The sequence below is a fragment of the Echiichthys vipera genome (genome assembly GCF_963691815.1).
Source record: "Echiichthys vipera genome assembly, chromosome: 18".
NCBI classification, from domain to species: Eukaryota; Metazoa; Chordata; class Actinopteri; order Perciformes; family Trachinidae; genus Echiichthys; species Echiichthys vipera.
The window spans coordinates 24,214,792-24,236,639 of NC_139843.1; the positions used below are offsets into that span (position 1 = coordinate 24,214,792).

Here is a 21,848-nt window from a genome sequence, read left to right on the forward strand (position 1 = left end):
AATCCCACCAATTTCTAACACCGCTGCCATTTCATATTTCTCCTGTTTTGCCTTTTTATATTTGAAGACTGTTTGTCAACACACTTTTAATCACGAGGAGTATCCCACTCTTTCAGGACTTTACTGTACTGTTTTTACTGAGTCCTGTTTTGAATATCTATCATTGATTTGTTTCTTTTTTTAAAGAACCTTTTTTCACTGTATTTTATGAAGGTGCTGTGTTCTTATATTATGAAGTGACTCGCCGAATTAAAAATGATTGACAGCTGGTTTTAGGTTTTGATTGACAGGATTGGAAGTTTCTGATTGCTCGTATTAGAAATAGACAGTTAACCCACCCTGTGTCTGATATTATTTCACAATAAAATTATGTATTTTCTCCAGTTATGTATCATTTATAGATTTAGAGTAATTGAATCCACTTATCGACTAAATGTTTTACCTTTAAATCAACACCATTTAACAGACGTATACCACGTTTGTAACATTTCAGGTTGGTGACATCGTGGCATCTCCCAATCAGTTTACAGGAGAATTCTGTTTTCCACATATTATTGATTTAGGCTAACTAGGGTAAGCATCTACTACACAGCGATGCACTCTTTAGGATTTTATAGCATTTAACTTTTGCTATTGGACAGTTATTTACTGCCATTTCTACTAACAGTTTAGCGTTAGTCTGGCTCCATGTGACTCCTTAAAAACACATGAGCACGATAAAGTCCCAGGTATTCAAGCCCCATTTTCTAGCTCATTTAACATCTTCAGGTTGCACATGACAAAGCCTCATCTCGCGGGGTCATCCTCTAACAGAGCTGATGCTGTCAGCCGACCCAGCCTCAGAGCGCTCAGGTTACAGCAAAGCCGCCGTGACTCAAGGCAATTAGAGGACAAAGCGCCTCATTCTATAATGGATGATCAAAACTCTTGGCTGTGCATGTATGACAACCGATCCCTCTTTTATACACTTCACCAGAGATGGTCCGGCCGCTGCGGCTCAAACACTTGTAGAAGATTATAGACGGGCTTTAAGGAGACGGACGGAGTTGAAAACGTTTTGGGATATAATCAGATCGGCCAAAATGACGGGTTGGGAATCTAAATGTTGTTTTTCAGGTTTCAGTGGAGCATATTCAGCAGACTGAAACAGCATTCAGACACTGGATCTTTCTGCAGTACAGCGCAGATGAATGATGTGGAAAACCATACATGTCAGTGTGCAGAAAAAACGAGAAGGGACACATGCATTCTTGGGAAAAACATGTAATAATTACCCACAAGAAAACTGTAGTGTGAATTTGCACATTAAAAAAAAATTAGGGTTCTTAATCAGTTCACTACAAAAATATATTCTAGGCTGATGCTAAATACCCAGCATTCTGAGACACAGTACCAAAATATTTCCTTGTACGATCTAAATAGCAGCCAACCCCAGTTACAACAGGCCCACAGGTACAGACTGAGTCACATACATACTGTATATATTAAAAACATTTCACTACAATAGCTTACAATTACATTCCTAAATTACATGATTCATTGCTGGCATGAGAAAAAAAAGGGTACATAAAAATAATTAAAAACCAAACCCCATAGAAAGCGGTTCCCCCAAAAAAGTATAGCACTGTGAGCTCTGCAGCAGTGGAGGAGTACCTACGGCCGGGTACAAAGAGTGGACGGGAGGGGACGGGTCTGTGACAGGGGGGCATTACGCTTTGTAATGCTGTGACTCATTTAGGATTGTTGGAAAATTAAAAAAACAAAAAACAAACATTAAACAACTATTTTTCTCTTCTGGCGCATTAATGAAAACATTTCAAGTCAAATTAAGTCAAGCGGCAAGTATGACATTTACTAGAATATTTTAAAATAACCTTTTTTAAAAAAAATGATGTTAAGTCAAAACTATGAGATTCTAAATCAGAATGACTCTTGAATGACTCGTTAAAATAATAATATACCACAGAATTAAGATACTCAAAATAAGTCTAAATTATAGAAAAAAAATGTCCAGATTTTTGACATGATCTAAAAATATGGACTAAAAAAAAAGTCATCAAATAACATAGTATCTCATAATATTGACCTATCACATCTTTTTTGGTTCACCACATGGTTTTTCTTTCCTTGGCAGAAATGGGCTTCCACAGTATCAATCGGTTTCTTCAAATGAAAACAAAATCAGGCACAAATCACATTAAATTTAAGAGGAAAAATATTGTCATCACCATTATTCAAATCATCCCCCACATTCTTCCCTGTTGTGTCCATGTGGGGAGATGAAGGCCGGGGAGATTGCACAGCGGGGAGCGTGGTGATTGGACGAAAGCGTTCCCTCTGGCAGAATCCACATGAAAAGGCTGGTGGTGATAAAGGCGTTCAGAGTCAGGGGGCTACGGTGGCTCTTTAAGTCAAATGGCTTCGACGAGTGGCATCTATGGCAGATTGAGATGCTGGTTGGATCTTGATGTGATGGATGATTGGTCACATGTGAGGAATGTGCTTCGTGGAGCTTTGGGTTAAATGCGTGTGACCGCGCTGTGGTCGCGTGTGTACAGCGTGTGTGTGGTCTGTAGGCACAGGTGGCGTCTCTGTCTTCACCCTCCAGCTGCGCTGTGAACGAGCCTCGCGCTGCTCAGAAAGCACCGCCGCCTGGAACCGTGGGGTCCACCAGGGGGCCGTTGTGAGCTGAATGTGGGGAGGTCGGTCGCGGAGACGAGGGGTCAGGGGTCAGTAGTGGTTGTGAGCCGAGCAGGAGGCGAGTGCTGCTGCGGGGCTGCAGTATGCTTCATACACGTCGACACGTCACTCTGAGGAGGAACAACACAGTCAGAACAGTCAATGACGTGTCAGCTTTTAAACTAAAGGAAATAATGGGCCACTGCCTTAGTCTCACCTCAGCTGTCCAGAGGTCAAGCTACAGCACTCTTCACATTGTTCTCCAGGAATGACCTGTGGCAAACACACAACAGCCTCCATCAACAAAACGCATTCCAGCTTTAAGACGCTCGTTTACACTAAACTTTGACCGACAAATGAAAACAAACAACAAACAGGGCGTTAAAAAAGTTAAAGTTGTACATCTTAAGATTTCAATCCCCTTGTTTCTAGCGGCCTCTGGGGCAGTAAGATGGAACTGCAGGTGAGCCTGTTCTTTCAGAGCCTCAATCTTGTCACGGTCACAGTCACTGTCTTGACCTTTTTTTTTTTTTTGCTCTTTTATAAACTTTATTAAACACATTCACATCTCTACCTCCAGTCCGTCCCTTTTATGTTCCCCTCTTAAACCCACACACAAGTTCCTATTTCACTGCCCTTACTACAAGCCTGACTCAGAAGTTAAAATTTCCGATTTCCGATTACAAGTGAACTCAGCATAACCGTTGGTGACGATGGCGGCTTACTTCCGGGCATATTTAATTCACTCTTTGATAGATAGGAACTTAAAAGACAAATAAATAGATGGAAATCTTACGGATTATAAGTTTAATGATCGAGGAAAGATCGTAACTTCCGTCTCTGTTCAAAGTTACATATTTGCATCATGTGTCGACAAATGAGGCCCGATACGGCTGAAAGCCCTGGTTCCTGTCCAGGCTGAAGTTTGTAACTTTTATAAAAATACCTGTCATATTTTCTCAAACTGTCACTGTATCCTGACTGTAGAGCATGAGCCAGATTATCTGATCATGTTCCTCAGCCTCCACCTGCTGCTCCCAATGGCATCGGCGACATCGTGTCAGTCTCTGAAAGTCAGTAACTGCTCATGAACTCCCATCAAACTGTGGAAGTAGGCAGCACTGATCCAATAGGAATCAATATTCTATTACTGTATTGCATCTTTCACGCAAAGTGTTCAGAAACATATTTTAGTGAACTGTTCAGCTGTAAATAAGAGTTTGTGATCAAGGTCGAGCCAAAGCTGTCTCCATTTAGTGCATATTTCAAAATAGCTAAAAACCACCTCAAAAGAGTGTAAAAACGGCTCAGTCTGATTTATTGTTATCCTTCGGGCGTTGTGGGATCTTGCAGATGCCATTAGCACCATCAGGTGGAGGCTGAGGAACAAGGATTCTTTTACAGACTATCTTTTTCTGTTCTATGGTCAGGAGACAGTGACTGAGCAAATATGACACTTTTATAAATGTAAAATACTTCCAATCTGACTCTCGCCACATGAATTTGGTTCCTTCTAGCTCCACTCAACTATCTGGGATCGCTCCATAGGAAAGTGATTTCAGGTGGTGGAGCCAATCAGGACCGCTGGGTGGGGTTTTATAGATTTGACGTAGCAGAGAAACAACTGTTGTGATTCAGACAACAATGGCGGCTCGCATCGAAGAAGCAGACGTCAACATGGATGCTGCTGTTTCATCCGGGTTTCCAATCTAGGGAATCTTTCTTCATTTAAAGAACACCAGAGAACAGCGCTGAAGGCTTTTGTGGGTGGAAACCATGTCGTCTGTTCTGTTAGGCTTTTCCCTGTGCCGCTGTTGTGAGTGGTTGAAGTAGCACGTCAATAAAGATGACAGACAAGTGGTTTATCCAATCATATGCAAGGATTTTTGATAAGGTCCAGCCTCCTGAAATCACTTTCCTATGGAGCGAATCCCAGATCGACGAGTGAAGCAAGGAGGAACCAAATTCTTCTGGAGAGAGTCAGGTTAACACACTTCAGCAGTCAGGTAAAATCAGACTTTATTAAGCCTGAGGGAAATTCTTGTGCTAGAGATTGCTCATAATACAACAAAAGAATAAAACAACAGTGATACATGTAACGTGTGTAAGAAGTACTGCTGGCACCAGCGACTAATAGAACAACAAAGTAAGATCAATTAAGTGAATAGAAAAGTAATACACTGCACATGATATTGATATTATTGGAGGTGAACCTTGAGTTCTGATTTTAAGTCAAATATCTCTGTCACTAGTATGAAACATGTTCCCTAAAGCTTCAGTCTCAGTCTGGTGGAGTATCATCTGAAACTGATGTCTGATTCCAAAGGAACTTCTGTTACATTTGCTCATTTCAATCCCAGTAAATTAATAAGTAAATGTCAGTGCAGCCTGTCCTTGCATTTGTTTTTCTCCAATTTTTTTAAATCAAAAAGTACAAAAGAAAAAGCATGACAGATGTACAGTGTGTCTGCTTTAAAGTGAAAAAGAAATGAGAAAAACAAAAAAAACTCAACGTGAATAATGCCATCCCTCCCAACAACCCATGTCAGACACGGCCACAATAACCAACCAAGTAACCGAACAACATGTAACATAAGTAGATAGGTTAAGTTAAAAAAAAGGAAAACTAAAGAAAAAATAATAGCAAAAATGGATGAAGTAATTCAGGGAGGAGGACAGTCTGTCCTTCTATTTAAACTGAAGTGGAAACAGTGATGGGATCATTTATAACACGTTTTCTAATAATTTCGGATGCTGCGTAAACGTAAGTAGAAACAGAATGTGATGCTTTCCAAAACATGGAAACCCAACATATCAAATGTTTAAACTGAGAAATCTCCGTTTTTTGGAAAAATCTATCCTCATTTTGAGTTTGATGTCAGCAACATGTCTGAGAAGAGTTGGACAGCGTCTGTTTCCCACTCCGTAACATCACCTCTTCTTTTAACAACACTCTGTAAGCAACTGGGAACTGAGGAGACTAATTTCTGTCATTTTCAAAGTGGAATGTTTTCCTGTTCCTGCTTGATGTAAGATTTCAGCAGCTCAACAGTTCTGGGTCTCCTTTCATAATGCCCCAAACCTTCCCTGAAAAAACGTTGTCTACTTGGCAGCAAATTATGCTCTAAAACCTTAAATATGGTTGAGCATTGATGAAGCCTACAGAAATGTGCAGGTGACCCATGCCATGTGCCTCTCTGGAGTCATGTTACTAACCTGTTGCCAGTTCACCTCATTCATTACAAGATGTTCCACCAGGTGTTTCCTTTTAGCATTTCCCAACTGTCCCATTCTGTTGTTGCGGACATCAAATTTAAAATGAGGATATCATTTTCAAACACATATGTTTTCTTTGTCCTATTTCCAATTACATATGGGATTTCAATGTTTTACAAATCATCACATTGGGTTTCGATTCACATTTCCCACAGCGTCCCAGCTGTTTTGGAAATAAGGTTGCACTTACGTCTGGTCTCCTTCTAGTGACTTCTGGATCTCTTGAAGTACTTCTGCAAGACAACGAAACATGACTGTAACTAACCAATGTTCTCAACACACTACACTTGAGACCTGCAGCAGCACTTCAGACACATTAGGAAACATCTTGCTGGGCTCCAATCATGCGTAGGGTAATGTTTGGTAAACGCTGTTGATGGAGGTGTATCTGATGAAGATAGGAGCAGAAAGCTGACGTTCCAGTTAGGAGAGGCAGCACATGGTACTATTACAGCTCAAGGCATGGTTTAAGGCTTTAAATACAGTAACAGAGGGGCCTCCGGGATCATATTTCTACTTCACAATTCTCTGTCTCTCCAGTACTCACTCTCGTCATTCAGCAAAGCATGCTCCATAACACGTCTAGCTGCACTTTCTGGAACACACAGGCAGCAGGCAGAGGACACGTCAGTACAGTCAGCCACAGACAAGGAGTGTGTGCAAAAACAGACAGACAGCACAAGCACAGAGTTTAACAACATCCAACAGAACGCTACATCTGGACATGTAGTGTTTCCTCAGCCAGTTGCACATGCATGTTTAACTAGGACTGAGGTGTGTGGCAGACATTTTACCTGCATCCTCACTGTCTTGTCTGGTGTTTCTAGAAGAAAAAAGACGTCAAAAACTATGAGGTACTGAAGAAGTCTGAGTTTTCAGAGTAAAACATGGAAACACAGAGGGTATATACCTATATGCGGATGAAGCTCCATCACGCTGAGGCCTGTGTTGGCTGGAGGAGGCTGAATGACGAGGAAGCTCCACCAGACAGCGAGGCTCCACCAGGCAGCGGGTGGACAGAGAGAACCGCTCAAACTCAGACGGAGAGATCAGGTAGAAGCCTGAAGGAAGACAACAGTACCCAAAGGAGATAAATATACTGGGTAAACCGATACTAGAAAGGTACTGCGGTACGCAGCTGTTAGAAACAATACTAATTCACGTTTTAGTAGTATCTGTACTTTATGAACTTTATGGGCAGCGTGTCTGTGTGCAGCTACTCTATGCTTCATCACTGACTGCAGCCAGAGTGGGCGTGGTTTCATAGTGATAGATAGTCACAGAGCGACACAGACATGGCTGAAAGTGGCACTACTGCCGACCGTCCTAGACTTGTTTATAAGCAGACGAACGGAGCAAAAACGTAGCCTACAGTGTCAGCTCACAGACACCACACAGCCCGTCTGTAAACGATGCTTTAAATCGATACTGACCAACCTGGTGAAACATCGCTCTGACAGACACGCGGACTTGTTCAAAAAGTTCAGAGAGCTGCAGGTTAGAGATAGATAACATAAATATTCTCGGATTTAACGTGAATTCAAGAGAGTGTTTATTTTGTGACAAGTGAACTTTTTTCCCCATCAGAGTTGATCAAGGCAGTCAGGGCTAAAGCTGACTGTTTGACTGTCTGATGTGGTTCATACATTTCTTTATGTAACAGTTAACACTGGAGACATTAACTTTACCAGAACATGCCCTGGTGTTCACAAGTCTGATCAACAACACCACCACTTAGAAATTATCCATTTCAAGTAAATCAGTACTGGTAATATCATCATAGAATGTACATTTTTGCAAATCATTTATAATATCTATTATAATTAATAAGCAGAAAATGGTCTGATTAGAGCATTACACCATGTCTGGCTCATTCTTGTTGCACTTTATAAAATGTTATAAAGCTCAGCAGCTTTAACAAAACTATAGTTTTATTTTGACTTGTTAAGTGTAAGTGTTTGAATCAATAAAAATAAAGAAATAATTTTAAAGTTCCACATGCTGTCATCTAATATTTTATTCCATTACTTTGATCTTGTTTTATTTTTCTGCCGTTGTATCGTTTCAGTATCGGTATCAAAGTCATAACTTTGGTATCGTGACAACACTAATATTTTTACATGGCGCCTGTAATGTGGAGTTCTGTACAGTAAGTTCACGAGCACCAGTGCAGCGTTATGTGGATTTGAAGGTAAAAACATAATGACAAACTTTCTTTATGGAAGAACAGTATCTTTAAAAATATGACTACAGGAAGTAGACTTCTGTGTGAGGAAGTGCCAGGGTGTGTGTGTGTGTGTGTGTGTGTGTGTGTGTGTGTGTGTGTGTGTGTGTGTGTGTGTGTGTGTGTGTGTGTGTGTGTGTGTGTGTGTGTGTGTGTGTGTGTGTGTGTGTGTGTGTGTGTGTGTGTGTGTGTGTGTGTGTGTGTGTGTGTGTGTGTGTGTGTGTGTGCGCGCGCGTGTGTGTTTACCCTGGCCATGCTTGGTGAAGACACAAGAAGCGATGCCGCTGACGTCCTCTCGGCGGACACAGGGGTATTGAACCTGCATCTTGACAGTGGGCAGTGACACCACGTGGACGTCGCCCTGATTGGTCAGGACCACCAGGCCGCTCTCACCGTAGTCCTCTGAGCGACTGCTGCCGAACCAGGCCACGCCTACCCTCCGTACTCTGGAGCCGTCCACAGCAGTCAGCTTCAGCTTCATCTTGGCGCTTACCTTTGGCAGGGTGAAAACCTGAACACACAAAGACATGGTCAGCTGAAGAACTGTCAACGTTCTTTTCTCCTCAGGCAAGTGAGGTTTAATGTTAGCCTGGGAACCAGACGAATACACTGAGCTCATGTTTCATTTGCTCTGGCAGGGACGTCTGGCTGACCTGTTCAGACAGATTTCCAACAGATCTGACGGGCCAATCATAACCGTCTATCTCATGCTGGGCAGGTTTAAGACAATGACTGCCCTCGACCAAGGATTTTCTTTTCTCAGTGGTCGTCATTTAGAGCGACTAATCGACACATATACATAGATATATGTTTCTCTGGTTGGCCTTGAGTAGTGATGCAGGTTATGTATATTGTTTGTTTCTGTTTTTATTTGTAAAATAATAAAATATATATATATCTATATATATATTTGGCCTTCTTAACGCTCATGGAAATTTGTGGCTGCACCGCACTTTAGACAGGTCATGACTTAAAAAACAGAATGCCTGTCAGCTTTGGACAGAAATATGCTTCTAGAAAGTGTGTGAGTGTGTGTGTGTGTGTGTGTGTGTGTGTGAGTGTGAGTGTGAGTGTGAGTGTGAGTGTGAGTGTGAGTGTATGTGTATGTGTATGTGTATGTGTGTGTGTGTGTGTGTGTGTGTGTGTGTGTGTGTGTGTGTGTGTGTGTGTGTGTGTAGGGAATGTTCCCAGAGAATATCAAATAGTAGTTTTGTTGGAAAATGGCCATCCCTACTGAGAAGAGTCCTGAGAGTGTGATGATCCTGACCTTAAACTGCTCCTCGGATATGACCAGGAGGTGGTGTGAGCCCTGCATGTCAGGTGAGCGAGCCAGGTCGTGAGCCACCTCAAGAGGCTCTGGGAGAGGAGCCCCGTGACCGTCCAGCACCACTATACCAACTACGGGAGCCCGGTGCATGAGCTGGATCTCCTTAGCTGGAATAAAGAAGGAAAAGAAAGAGGGGGGAGAACGTTAGAACAAGAGGACAGAGCTGAGACAGCAGTGTACTCCAGAACCGGCTTCCTTACCTGGTTGTGCGGTGACTGGTTCGTCTGCTCTGTGCTCTACGGGAGGAAGGCGGAGCATGTATGCAAACACACAGCCACCATTGGTCCCTGCCCATAGGGAGGGAGTGTTATGTGAACCTAGGAGAAAATGAGGAGACATGTAAAGCCCGGGCAAACCCCACAGTAAATGGGGAAACAGGACATTTATGGGCCGCATTCAGTGTTCGATGGTGTGTAACTCACTGTCTGTCAGGAAGGTGTCGGCGAAGTAGATCGTCCGTACGAGACCAGTGAACGAGTCATCTGAGGAGCGAGCCTCGATCTTCCTCTGGACCGGAGCCAGCTCCATCTCTGCCAGTTCAGCCTCCAGGCGAGCGTTGGCCTCCTGGAGCTACTCAGAGAGAGGAGAGTGATGAAGGTTCTACATCAATAAAGATTTAAGAAGGTGACAGGATGGTAGATGGGAGTCTATCCACTTCCAGTGAACAGGGGAGCTATCAGAGGTCAGGAGGTTACCTTGGCAGCGTTGTTGACGTGATGTTTCCTTAGCGACACTCTGCTGCGTCTTATTCTCCTGAAGGACTGTCGGAGGGATTTCTTTATGCTTTTCACCCTGGACAGAGGACCCTCCATGGCCAGCTGGTCACTGGGGTTTAGGGTGCACCTACAATTTGGAAAATAAAAACACAAAAAACACAATTCTATCTCTTTAAAACCTGCTGAAATGTCTTTGAGCCATAGATAGAACAGTCAAAGGGTCGTCCTGAAGCTTATAGGGCTTTTCGACAGGTTCTGTTCTGGTTCACTCACCAGATTTGGAACAGTTTGAAGTAGTTGGACCAAAAATAACAATAATAATAAGGTTAGTTCTAGAGACTTAAGCCAGAGGACAAAATAAAAGTGTCTCACCCTTTGATTTCTGACAAGGAAAAACTAACAATGAACTACTGTAAGCTTTTTTATTGAGTTTCCTTTTAGAGAAATGTTCTGAATGAATTCCCTCTGGTAAACATTTAACTATGTAGTGTGTGTTTTGAGCTTTTATTGTTAAAGGTAGGAATGGAAGAAGTGAAGCCATCTGCACCACTTTTGTCGAGGTTGAAGTAGTGAAACAGTTTTCCGTCTGCACACAGCAGACCTCTGTGTTGTTGTCTTATAATCCTCTTAAGTAAACAGCACAATGTGATTGGTTGATGAGAGAACTTTAACATGGAACAATAATAAGTAGCACTCCACATTAATGGTGCTGCATTATGGCACATTCAGGTCATCTATGCACCCCAATAACACACACAACACATCAGGCTCTCTATGCACAATATTACATGTACTGCTGTTGTGCATTGTACACACCATCAGTTGCTGACGCATCCTTGATTACAGTGGGTCCCACAAAACTGATGGAAATGTGGGCTTGTTTGCTAGATAGCACCAAGGTTAAAAAAATTCTGAACGGAACAGGTTCATGAACCTTTTCCTTGTCAGTCAAAAGGGCCTATCAGTGGTTCTCACCTTTCTCGTATGTTTGTTTTGAGCTAAAAAGGTTAGGCAAGCTACTTGTTTAGCCAATAATGTACAGGCTACCCTCCATTGTTGCTTCTTGTATTTCACATTATAGCCGTGCACCTAAAAAGCCCATTACTTTAGCAATGCAGAGGGAATATTCACTGAGCAAGAATAGAAAGACCCTAAGACTGTCTCCCAGTTTATTACAAGGCCGGGCCTAAGCTGACTCACCACTGGGCTGAAACATCAGGGATTGTCTTTTTATCAGAATCAGAAATACTTCCCAGGGGGAAACTGTTTAAATGTAAATTCATTTTTTACATAATTTTTTAACCTAAGATGTGTTTGAGAAGTGGAAACTCCTTTAAGGAATAACGTGTACGGTAGTAGTGCGTATTTGAGTGTGAGTGAGAGAAGAAAAAAAATATATGTTGAGATAAGTTTTGCTATCAGTTCACACAGACACGCACACTGTCAGGGACAGTGAGAGCGAGTGTGTGTGTGTGTGACAGAGTATGAGGTTAGTGGTAATGTTGTAAATGTAGTAGTGCAGTGTGTTTACAGTTTGTTGGTTAAAAAATGCTTCAACTCCTCAAGACCCAAACCCAATCCCTGTATCTTAACTTGCTGCCCACAGATTCAGGTGAAGTGAGTTAGCCCCGGGGATAATTACAACTTCAGCAGAGGCTCACTGGACCCACCTTTAAGGTGGACCAGCTATTCTCAATGCAATGACAAGCTGCTCCTCAGAGTTTTGCTCAGCACCACCTTAAGGCTCAGTTAAGTAAAAAAAATAGCTTTTCTGTGGGAAACCCTGAACCCTGGCTCAAGCACCTCACTTAATAGTGAACCTCTAATTGGTTCCCCTGGGTGTTGCATGGACATGCTGGATTTCCCTCCACATCCGACTTCCTCTCAGTTCAAAAACTTTAAGTTTTTCTTCAAAGCACAAAGTTGTTTTTGGTCATTTTTACACTGGCTGGAAGTTACAGAACTCACAAAATAATAAGATCACGATTCATTAGCTATAATAAAGATGGCATCAACATACTGCATGGTGATTCAAGCGCACATGTATACCTTCTGCCAACATTCACATGTCAAAGAACAGCGAACTGAGTAAAGTACCATAAAGTGTCACAACAGAATGTCGTAATAATGTCCGTCTCACCCCAAATGTGTGCTACATGTTGACATGTGCGATATTGCTATTAAAATATGTGTTTATGTGTGTCGTCTCAAGGGGACTGGAACTAAGAGTCGGAGAGCTGAGAAGAAGGCGTGTGACATGGTTTGTGAATTCAGAGAGAACAAGGCAAGCCAAGGAAACTATCTGATATGTAATTGCTAAAAACATGAAGCTGGAAACTCCTAGAGGGTGTAAACTTTCCAGTACAAATACAGCTTCAAACATCTCCTTACTTGACAAGGATGTTGTTCTTCTGTTGGTAATCGTACAGGCCAAAGCCGTGGCTGGTGCCAAAAGCTACCAGCTTCCACTCCGAGTGCAGGGTGAGGGCGGTGACCACAGCAGGAGGCTGGCACTGGACCAGAGCGAAAGGCTGGAAGCCCGGAGGAAACAGCACTGGCTCCTCTCGCACATCCAGCTGAGTGTGACCCTGATCAACAAGAAGACAGGCAACACATACAGATCAGATCTCTTTAACTCTGCTGCAGGGTGCTACACTACATTTAAAATAATGATAAGAGGGAGGGAGCAGGAAAGCAATATTCTGTAACTGGCACGTGAAGGTACAGCAGTAAAACCCTGAATGCATTCATTTTTGCAGTAACAAATCCAACACTGCTTGTTACCTTCCAGCGGAAGCCCTCCTGGCCCTGCAGCAAATCCACAACTTTAGCCTCCACCGTCTGCTCGGCTGCCTCATCGTTCAGTTCCAGCACCAGGATCTGGACAGACAAACACCAGACACAGTGGAATACAAGTGAATAAGCAGAACAAGGCCTCTCTGAGAACTGATAAAGATCAAAGTGACACTTGACAATAAAAACTTCCAATAGTGTATCTCAACCTCTCATATTTTATTAAACCCTACACAGAAGATCTGTGGCTCAGTTGGTAGAGTGAGTGTCCTTGGGTACTTCACCCACCTTGGCTTGTGTGAATGTGGAAGACTGCTTAGTCGGAGGGGCCGTAGGCGCTGATTAGCAGCCACGCTTGCGTCAGTCTGTATCGTAGTTTACCACCACCATGTAGGTCTGTGTGAATTAATGGAACCTGGACTTTGTAAAGCACCTAGTGTACTGAGAAAGGTGCTATATAAATCCAATCCCTTATTAGAAGTGCACATGCCAGAGAATAGAAGAAACAGAGGAAAGTTCTCTCTCCGTTCTTCTTCAAATGTTATTTTACCCATAAAGAACCATTAAAGTCATAATCTGTGTTTGGGATACCTTGTTTCTAGCGACCTCTTTGGCAGTAAAGTGTAACTCACTCTTTGATAGATAGATAGTAGTACTTAGTAGTTAGTAGTATCTATCATTAAAGAGATAAAAATCTTAGGGATTATATCTTCAAATTGTCTTTTCATGGTGGATTTAATTGAAATGTATTAAATTTGATGGGATAAACCATTAAGTTGTACCAACTTGTTTTCGAGGGGGTCCCACACAAAACAGATAAACACAATACAGACACAGCAGTAAAGATACTACGATGATAAAACAGACAAAAACAACGGAAAAGCAGCACAATGACTAATGATAAAAAAATAAAAATAAAAAAAGGATCATAAGAACAAACTGTAGCATAGACAGTGCCATGGTAAGATGAGTTACTGGAAACGTATACAATCGGGTTTAAGGCGAGAAGTCAAATTATTTTTAAACCCATAAAATGATGAAAGCAAACAAATGTCTGAGGGAGCTGGTTCCAGTCTGAGGGAGCCCTAAACATAAAAGCTTTTTTACTAAATTGTTCATCAGTGTATGGGACTGTAAAAAGTGATAGAAATTAGATATATAGGGACCAAAAATAGTTTGAGGCAATAGGGACAGTCAAAATAAATACATTTAAACAAAAAAGTGTAAAAATGAAATGACGTCTTTAGTCCAAGGGAAGCCATCTGAGTCTGTTAAACAAAGTAAAATGATTGGTAAAAAATGAACAACCTCAAATAAATCTACATAGCCGGTTATAAATAATATTAAACGGCTGGAGATCAGTTTTGATCGCAGTTTGATATACAATGCCTGCTTAGTCAATGATAGGAAGGATGAGTGGTGAAACAATTTTTTTTTTTTTTACATGGGAGGTAAAGCATGGCAGGTACACGCGATAAAGACAAAAAGAAAACTTCTGGTTCATTCCAGTCATTAATAATAATTCTGTATTCACAAAGTTAACAGCAGAGATCTGGGAACGTGGTGAGATCGCTGAAAGAAAGAAAGAAAGAAAAAGACACAGACACAGACGCACACACAGTAAACTTTGTTAAACCTGTGTGACTGAGTGCTGGTGTGTCCCTCCCAGTCTAATCTGCTGCAGCCATGTCACTGTGACAGCACAGTGTTATTAGAAGTGACAGACACGATGCTTAAAGCCTGTGTTGTAATAAACCACAATCATCACTTAAAATGAAGTAGGGGAAATAGCAATTTAGCCCTGGTCTGTGTATACATCTGCATCACTTAAAAAAAAAAATCCATTTCATAGAACATGTTCAGTGTTTAGAAGTTCAAGGCTCAATGTTGAATTATTATTCCTTTTTTTGCTGCAGTAGCACAGCTCATGTTCAACAGTGGTCTCACCTGTCCAGCAGTGCCAGCTACAGTCAGGTAACCGCTGTATTTACAGAGGTGGATCTTCTGAACGCCGAGCCTCGGGTCATCACTGTAGGGGTCAAAACAGCCCACCTGTTGGTTGGAAGTGGTCTTTTTGTTACAAAACTCCGGACATACAAACAACAAATATTATACAGACTACACATTCAACGGTATGAACTTTTTATGTCATGATCACATGATAAGCAACTGGAAAGCCACTGAAATCTGTGAGATACTGACCATCACGGCAGAGAAACTTGTGAATTATCACATTATTATGTTATACATCAACTTTGTGCTTCATGTCACATGTTTACGCCTATCCCAGAAAGCCGTCTTTTGGGAAAGGAGGAATATTACGCCTCGGTTTCACATAGACAGGACATCAAATTGTAGAATTTGCCTGGACGCGAATGTGACACATTTTCTGTATAAAAAGTCCTTTTTGTTAGACCCTCCATGATCGATTAACACCCAGGCCTTACAAATTGAACCTCCAGTTTGGAACTAAGGCTTTCCGTCATATATTTGAAGTCTCTTTATTTTCTCATACTTGATAAATCGCACAGGCTGAAAAGTACTATTGTGAAGAGTCATTCACATCTTTATGTCTAAGACTGGTGGAGTGTCCCTTAAAAAACAAATAATGTGTGTGTGAATCAGACAGTGGCTTACCCACTTCAGTTATGATTGGGACAGTTCATTGATGCGATTCATACTTGACCTGAGAAACAAACGTCTTGCCCATTTCTTTCCCAGAGCTTTTCCAACTGCTAGTTGTGCTGGAAGGCTCCAGAAAAAGAGAGGAGCTTAAGTATCCACTTTTGTTGTGAGGCTGCCACTGCTTTTGGTTTATCACTACCTTTTCAATGTTCATCTGCAAACAAAAAGGCACTTTTCGGTCGATTGTTTGACAGACACAGACCTTTCTGAATGGCGGCCACTCTCCTTCAGTGCCTTGGTTCAAGTTGTCATTGGGGTCAGCATCTGTATGGAACACTCCAGCTGTGCTTAACTTATACATGGGATACAGACAGACTCCTGATGCATCCCAGAAACGCACTGTCCCATCCTCATGCCTGCACACACACACAAACAAACAAACAAACAAACACAAACACATTGTTGTTTAATGGGTCAAAGACATGTTTTGGTAGACGTTTCCAAAGTTCAGCACTGACCCTGTGAGCAGCAGGTCTCTCTGTGGAGGGTCTGGGGCCAGGTTCTGGCCTCCTGTTATTGGCCACGGCTGCACGGAGAGAGGAGAAATTAAAGTTTAACAATAATACCAACTTAATGCCATGTGTTCAACCAGAGATGAAGGAATGTGTCCATATTCAGGATCCAGCATACCATATATGATGAGCAGATTTAAAGTTAGTTTCTGGGTAAATGTGCAGATGTCGATGCAGACATCGATGCAGGGGGCCATTATATTGGCTGAGCAGATTAGTATTGTACTTCAGACTGTGACTTGCGTTTAATGTAGTATCATATTGTATATTTATTTACACACATGCTATACTGTAACCCATGGTTCTGGTCCAAAGAGTCTTTCAAATGTTTCAAAGTAGGTATGTTTCTCCTGGGCATGCAGCTCTACCCAAGCCCTGCAAACTGTTAACGAGTTGGTATATGTACAACAATAGCAACGCACAGAGCTTACTGCACACTACGGTAAAAACCCAACAAAGACCAGAGTAGCCTGTACTCAAGTAAAAATACTGTTACTTTGGAACTGTTTCTATTGTAGCAGCGTATAGCATTGGGCGTTGCTGGTTGCCACGGTTGTCTGTTGTTGGGTGCAGCTACTGTAGGCTGGCAATCGAGTTTGCCAATCCTGCTGCTGCTTCAGAGCCTCAGTGAAGGGGGCGTTATTTGTCCCAGCAGCTGAGTGAGTGGAGACGGGCAAAAACCAGAGTCAATATAGGCCGAGCATTCACTCCATGGACTGAGAGAAAGGAGAGAAACGCCATTAAAATGCACGCCCAAATGGCTACGGTTCTCCTTGATCGTTAGCATCACTTTCATCTTTACTTAGCTGGAACGGCTAACTCTAACAGCTAACGCTAACTGTCAGTCAAACTCCTCTAATGCTTGTTTTTATGGTGTGCTTTGCTGGAGGGGATGGGTTCAAACGGGTTCAAACAGACTCTGGTGTCCTGTAGCTACTGGGCCGGGTCTGATCAACCTGGCAACCTGACTGCTGGAGTTATTTTTTGTTGTTGCGACTACAATTTTGAGACACTGGACTGAGCTGTTCTGCTCATTCTCCATATTCAACCTTTAAGAAATAAAATTAGTGCTATGAATGCATCCAAATGAAACAGAGCAGAAAGTGATATTTATTCCTTAAAAATCAACTCAAATAACAGTACTGTGTACAACTGTGTATGCTGCATTAAAACTACTCTAACAAGTGCACTTTACTCCAAAAAGTTACTTGTACCTGGAACGGAGTAAATGCATCTTATCCCTACCCGCCTCTGACACACATTTTCTTATTTTAAAGATTTTTTCCGCCTTTTCATGCCTTTATTTAGATATGACAGCTGGAGTTTTGACAGGAAATGTAAAAGAGAGTAAGGGGGCGACATGCAGCAAAGTGCCGTAAAAAGATGGTCATATTTGGAACTATAGTTGAATATTGTGTGCATGCATGTAATTGCAGACAATGTTGATGATTTGGGACTAAAATGTAATGTAATAATTTCTCGCTAATTCAACTTGATGACTTGAAATGCAGCTTCATTTTAGGCATGTACCAAGATCTTATACAATACAGGATTAAAATAGCTGTCACACATTATGAAAAGAAATCATTTCGACAATATCTGTTAGGGATGCTCGATATTGGCTTTTCTGCCGATATCCGATATTCCGATATTGTCCAACCCTTAATTTCCAATACCGATATCACCCGATACCGATATATGCAGCCTTTTTACACCAAAATTCATCACATATCACCTATTATGGAATTAACACATTATGCCTAATTTTATTGTGATGCCCCACTGGATGCATACATAAATGCAACACGGCCTTTCAAATGTAAACACAGTCTGTACAAAATAAGTTATTGAAAAAAGTGCCATTCATTTATTTGTTTGTGTTTTTAGAGAGAATATTTTGCCTCAAACAACACTACAGACAACATCACAACAAGGAAGATGCATAGCTTCAGTCCAGAGTAGTAAACAAACTTAGTTTTCTTTTTCCAGACTGAGTAACGACTGAGCCGTAACTTGGCAAATAATACAATCAATAAATTAGCAGTTAAGCTCAACATGCTAACCTGTATTGGATCTAACGGATACAGCACCAGAAATTACCTTCTCTACGTGACTGTAAACAACGCTGTACAATTCAGGTAAGCACTGGTCTGAGAAATACTTGTGACTGGGCGTTATACAGACATAACGGGGCTCGAGGAACTCCACACGTTTGGTGAATCCGGCATCCTGAACGATAGAAAAAGTTTTTTTTTCGGTGTCGGCTGTTGCTTCTTTTCATCACTTTGCTGCACAGATGTAGCTTATCACTCCCCATGAATCTTCTTGAGGTGGGTGATCAAATGTGATGTATTAAAGGAAGACGCCTTGTTTCCTCCTCTCATAACTAACGCCTTGCAGTCATTGCAAAGCGCACATATACTGTTAGTAGATGACACTTGGAAATACTTCCAAACCACCGACATCTCATGCACCGGGAGAGCTGAAGCTTGTTAGCCACGGTTAGCAACCTACGAGTGAAGCGTGTTGTTGTTGTTATACGTCATCAAGCACGCGCCTGTAAACGGCCCGTGTTGCATTCAGGTACACTCGGAAATGCTGAAGCCTACAGAACTAACATCGGTTGTAAAAACCTGATACCGATAATTCCCGATATTACATTTTTAACTCAATATCGGCCGATAATATCGGTGGGCCGATATTATCGGACATCCCTAATATCTGTTAGTAATATTTATTTTGAACGTCCTCGGGATGTGACCGAAGCAAACAGAAATAAGTAAAAATGAAACAGAATGGAGCTCTTTTATCATTCAAAGATCTTCAGTGAAGTTGATTGTTATCTGAAGAGGGAACACTGAATTACTTCTGGTTCCATCAGCCCAAGCTTTACCTTTTTGGAGTAGTGTGTGTTCTGCAGGTCTCCAGCAGCGATGACCCTCTCCCACAGTTTGAGGGGGATGGCGGAGACGTGGTGGGAGCAGGTGATAGCTGAGCTGTGGAGGGGAACCAGGTACGGTGTCTGAATGACCGGCCAGCCCTCTGTCTGCAGGTCAATCACTACCAGCTCCTCCTCAACCAGGACCACCAGCGCACGGGGGTCTCCTGCAGACGGACAGATTAACAGTAGTGAGATATATAAACTGTTACTGTACACTGTGACCACCACACTGGGGTAGGTTTAGTCTTGACTGTCTAGACTTATCTCTACAGTGTGCCATTATCTGATATTAAGCTCTGGGGTTGTAAATATCTCTAGTCACATCACTCTGAAACAAAGACAAAGTTTAAACAAATCAAATCCAAAAGTGAACACACCCTGAATGTCTGTTATAACATTTTGCATTGTAAACCTGCTAGATGGTCTATGTGTATCAGAGATGACATGTTACACCCTCCCCACATTAAAGTCATAATCCATAAGAATCGAGATACCTTGTCCCTCTTCCCGTTCATGGTTGCAATGTGTGTTGACTTTTTTTTTTGGCTCTTCTGTAAACTTTATTGAAACACATTCACCTCTCTACTTCCAGTCCGTCCCCTATATGTTATTACACTTCTGCCCTTACTACAAGCCTGACTCAGAGGATGAAGTTCCCAATTTCAGATTACAAGTGAACGCAGCATACCTGGCAGTGACAATCTCCACTTGCAGACCAACAGCTGTCAGCACTGTCACTAACATGGAGGGAATGTCTCCACAGACACACAGATGTGAATACTCAGCAAAGAGTCGACAAGTGCTTTCATTAGTGGGTCATATGATCACCATTGTTTTAACTCACTCTTGGATAGATAGGAACTTAAAAGGCAGTTAACTAAATGTAAATATTACGGATTATAACTTTAACAGTTGGCGTTCAGAGTGAGTAAACTATTATAATCGGAACACGGCAGAACAACATGCAAGAGGAAATCTTTTTATAGAAAGAATAGTTCCACAGCCCAATTCTCACATTGCTGCTGTCAGAAGATTCAATATAAACTGTAGTGAGCTTGTTTGAATATTATTGGAGGTGTGTATTACATGTTGTGGCCAAAGCTGTAATCTTGACCGAGACTGCTGTGACGTAAAACTTCAGACATCGTACTGTCTACATCTCCACAGGGAGAGTTCCATGTTGTGGCACATAGGAATGTCACCTTTCTTTCTTTTTTTTTTATTATTGGGGTTCCATGCTTAAGTTCTGTGTGAGCTCCACGTCGTGGCCGGTCAGTTGATCCGTGTGGTGTGAGTTTAAAAGTTGCAGGTTCTGGCAGTGTAGAAAGGCCGAAAAAAGTCACATACTACATTCTGTGTGAGACTAGCCAATCTAAGTTTAGGAATTCAAAAAGCAGGGATCAGTCTGTCATCCATTGATTGCACTGCCTGTCATGTAGAAAAAAGTTAAAGATAATTCAACTCTGGCAGCAGGTGTGTGTGTGTACATGAGACGAGCACAATGGTAACAGTTTCCCAAGATTGTACCCGCTTGTTGCTCGTGCCTCCCTTCCTGCCCCCTCGCCTCTCAAACTGCCCTCTCAGTTCAACAGGTCCACGTCAAAAAAGATCTTTATGATGGGTTCAGTCAGACCTCTCTCCAGCCCTGGAGCTGGCTTTGACACCGCTCAAAGAATAAGAACAGTACAAATCTGAGGAAGCCTTCAATTCTAACACTAAGTACTAGACTCAGTGCTTTAGACATATCTAACAAAAGTGTTGAGGGTTGATGCCCAGTACAATGCACAGGCATGTTTAATCTGCATTCATGTGGAGCAGAAATCAGATAACTGCAGAAAGCTGACAGTAATCAGGTTAGAGAACTGCACGCCAACGCACCGTGACACTGTTTCCGTCCAAATTGAGGGAAAAGGGGAAATACATAGAAAACCACAAAGTAAAAAAAAAAAAGAAACTCTGGATCTGACTTCTCTGGAAATTACTTGCTCATGCTCACAAAAAAAAAAAAAAAAAACCCTAAGAAATCTGAATCTAAGCACTCTAGCCTGTCAAGCTTTGCTGACCAGCTTCCTTTCCCCAACTGTGCAAAAGTGTGTGTGTGCCATACGTCAGTTATTTGTGTTGGTGGGTTGCGTGCCTGTGTGCTGTGGCCCGTCTTTGATGGCGAAGAAATCGATGATCCTGGAGGTGAAGTCTAGAGCCACGTGGGTTTTACTGTGGATCACTGTGATACAGTGTCTGTCCCCGTAGCTGGCCCTGGGCATACCGCCGCTGAACAGCAGGTATGGAGGCCTACACACACAGGTTCAAGTTCAGTTCAGTTTGCACAGAGATTAATGTGTAACAGTAGGTCAGGTAACACATCTGGGAAACAAGGTTAAACAGTAGGAACACTTTGATTGAGCGAACTCACCCTTCTTCTGTAGGTAGCTGGACTATTTTAGAAATGGCCTTGCAGGGGAAATGTCCTGCAGTGACAAAATATGTTTCATCAGCCTCCAGAAAAAAAAATGTCATGCAGTAGAGAAAAGCATATGTCTGCACTTTATCCTCACCATAAGGAATGTCAGACTTCTCCTCCTCCTCGTTCACGTCCTCGCCACTCGCCATCCATCGACAGTAACTTCCATCACTGTGTGAGCTGAGAATGTAGCTTCCGTCCTCTGTCCACCACACGCTCTCTAGTTGCTATGGT

General features: G+C 42.1%; 1 protein-coding gene across 1 annotated transcript in view; it reads right to left on the reverse strand.

Moving 5' to 3' along the window:
- Positions 1-1,253: 1,253 nt before the first annotated feature.
- Positions 1,254-21,848, reverse strand: part of llgl2 (LLGL scribble cell polarity complex component 2) — a 49,949-nt gene continuing 29,354 nt past the window's right edge. The window contains exons 8-27 of the mRNA XM_083932498.1: positions 21,709-21,841; positions 21,567-21,621; positions 21,291-21,445; positions 19,106-19,317; positions 16,159-16,226; positions 15,903-16,056; positions 14,963-15,067; positions 13,007-13,102; positions 12,614-12,810; positions 10,202-10,349; positions 9,929-10,076; positions 9,707-9,823; positions 9,447-9,613; positions 8,426-8,690; positions 6,866-7,016; positions 6,750-6,778; positions 6,503-6,550; positions 6,146-6,188; positions 2,897-2,952; positions 1,254-2,810 (exon numbers count right to left, since the gene is read on the reverse strand). Coding sequence (XP_083788624.1) covers positions 2,913-2,952; positions 6,146-6,188; positions 6,503-6,550; positions 6,750-6,778; positions 6,866-7,016; positions 8,426-8,690; positions 9,447-9,613; positions 9,707-9,823; positions 9,929-10,076; positions 10,202-10,349; positions 12,614-12,810; positions 13,007-13,102; positions 14,963-15,067; positions 15,903-16,056; positions 16,159-16,226; positions 19,106-19,317; positions 21,291-21,445; positions 21,567-21,621; positions 21,709-21,841 — 2,331 coding nt within the window. The 3' untranslated portion in view covers positions 1,254-2,810; positions 2,897-2,912. The remainder of the gene's footprint in view (positions 2,811-2,896; positions 2,953-6,145; positions 6,189-6,502; positions 6,551-6,749; positions 6,779-6,865; positions 7,017-8,425; positions 8,691-9,446; positions 9,614-9,706; positions 9,824-9,928; positions 10,077-10,201; positions 10,350-12,613; positions 12,811-13,006; positions 13,103-14,962; positions 15,068-15,902; positions 16,057-16,158; positions 16,227-19,105; positions 19,318-21,290; positions 21,446-21,566; positions 21,622-21,708; positions 21,842-21,848) is intronic.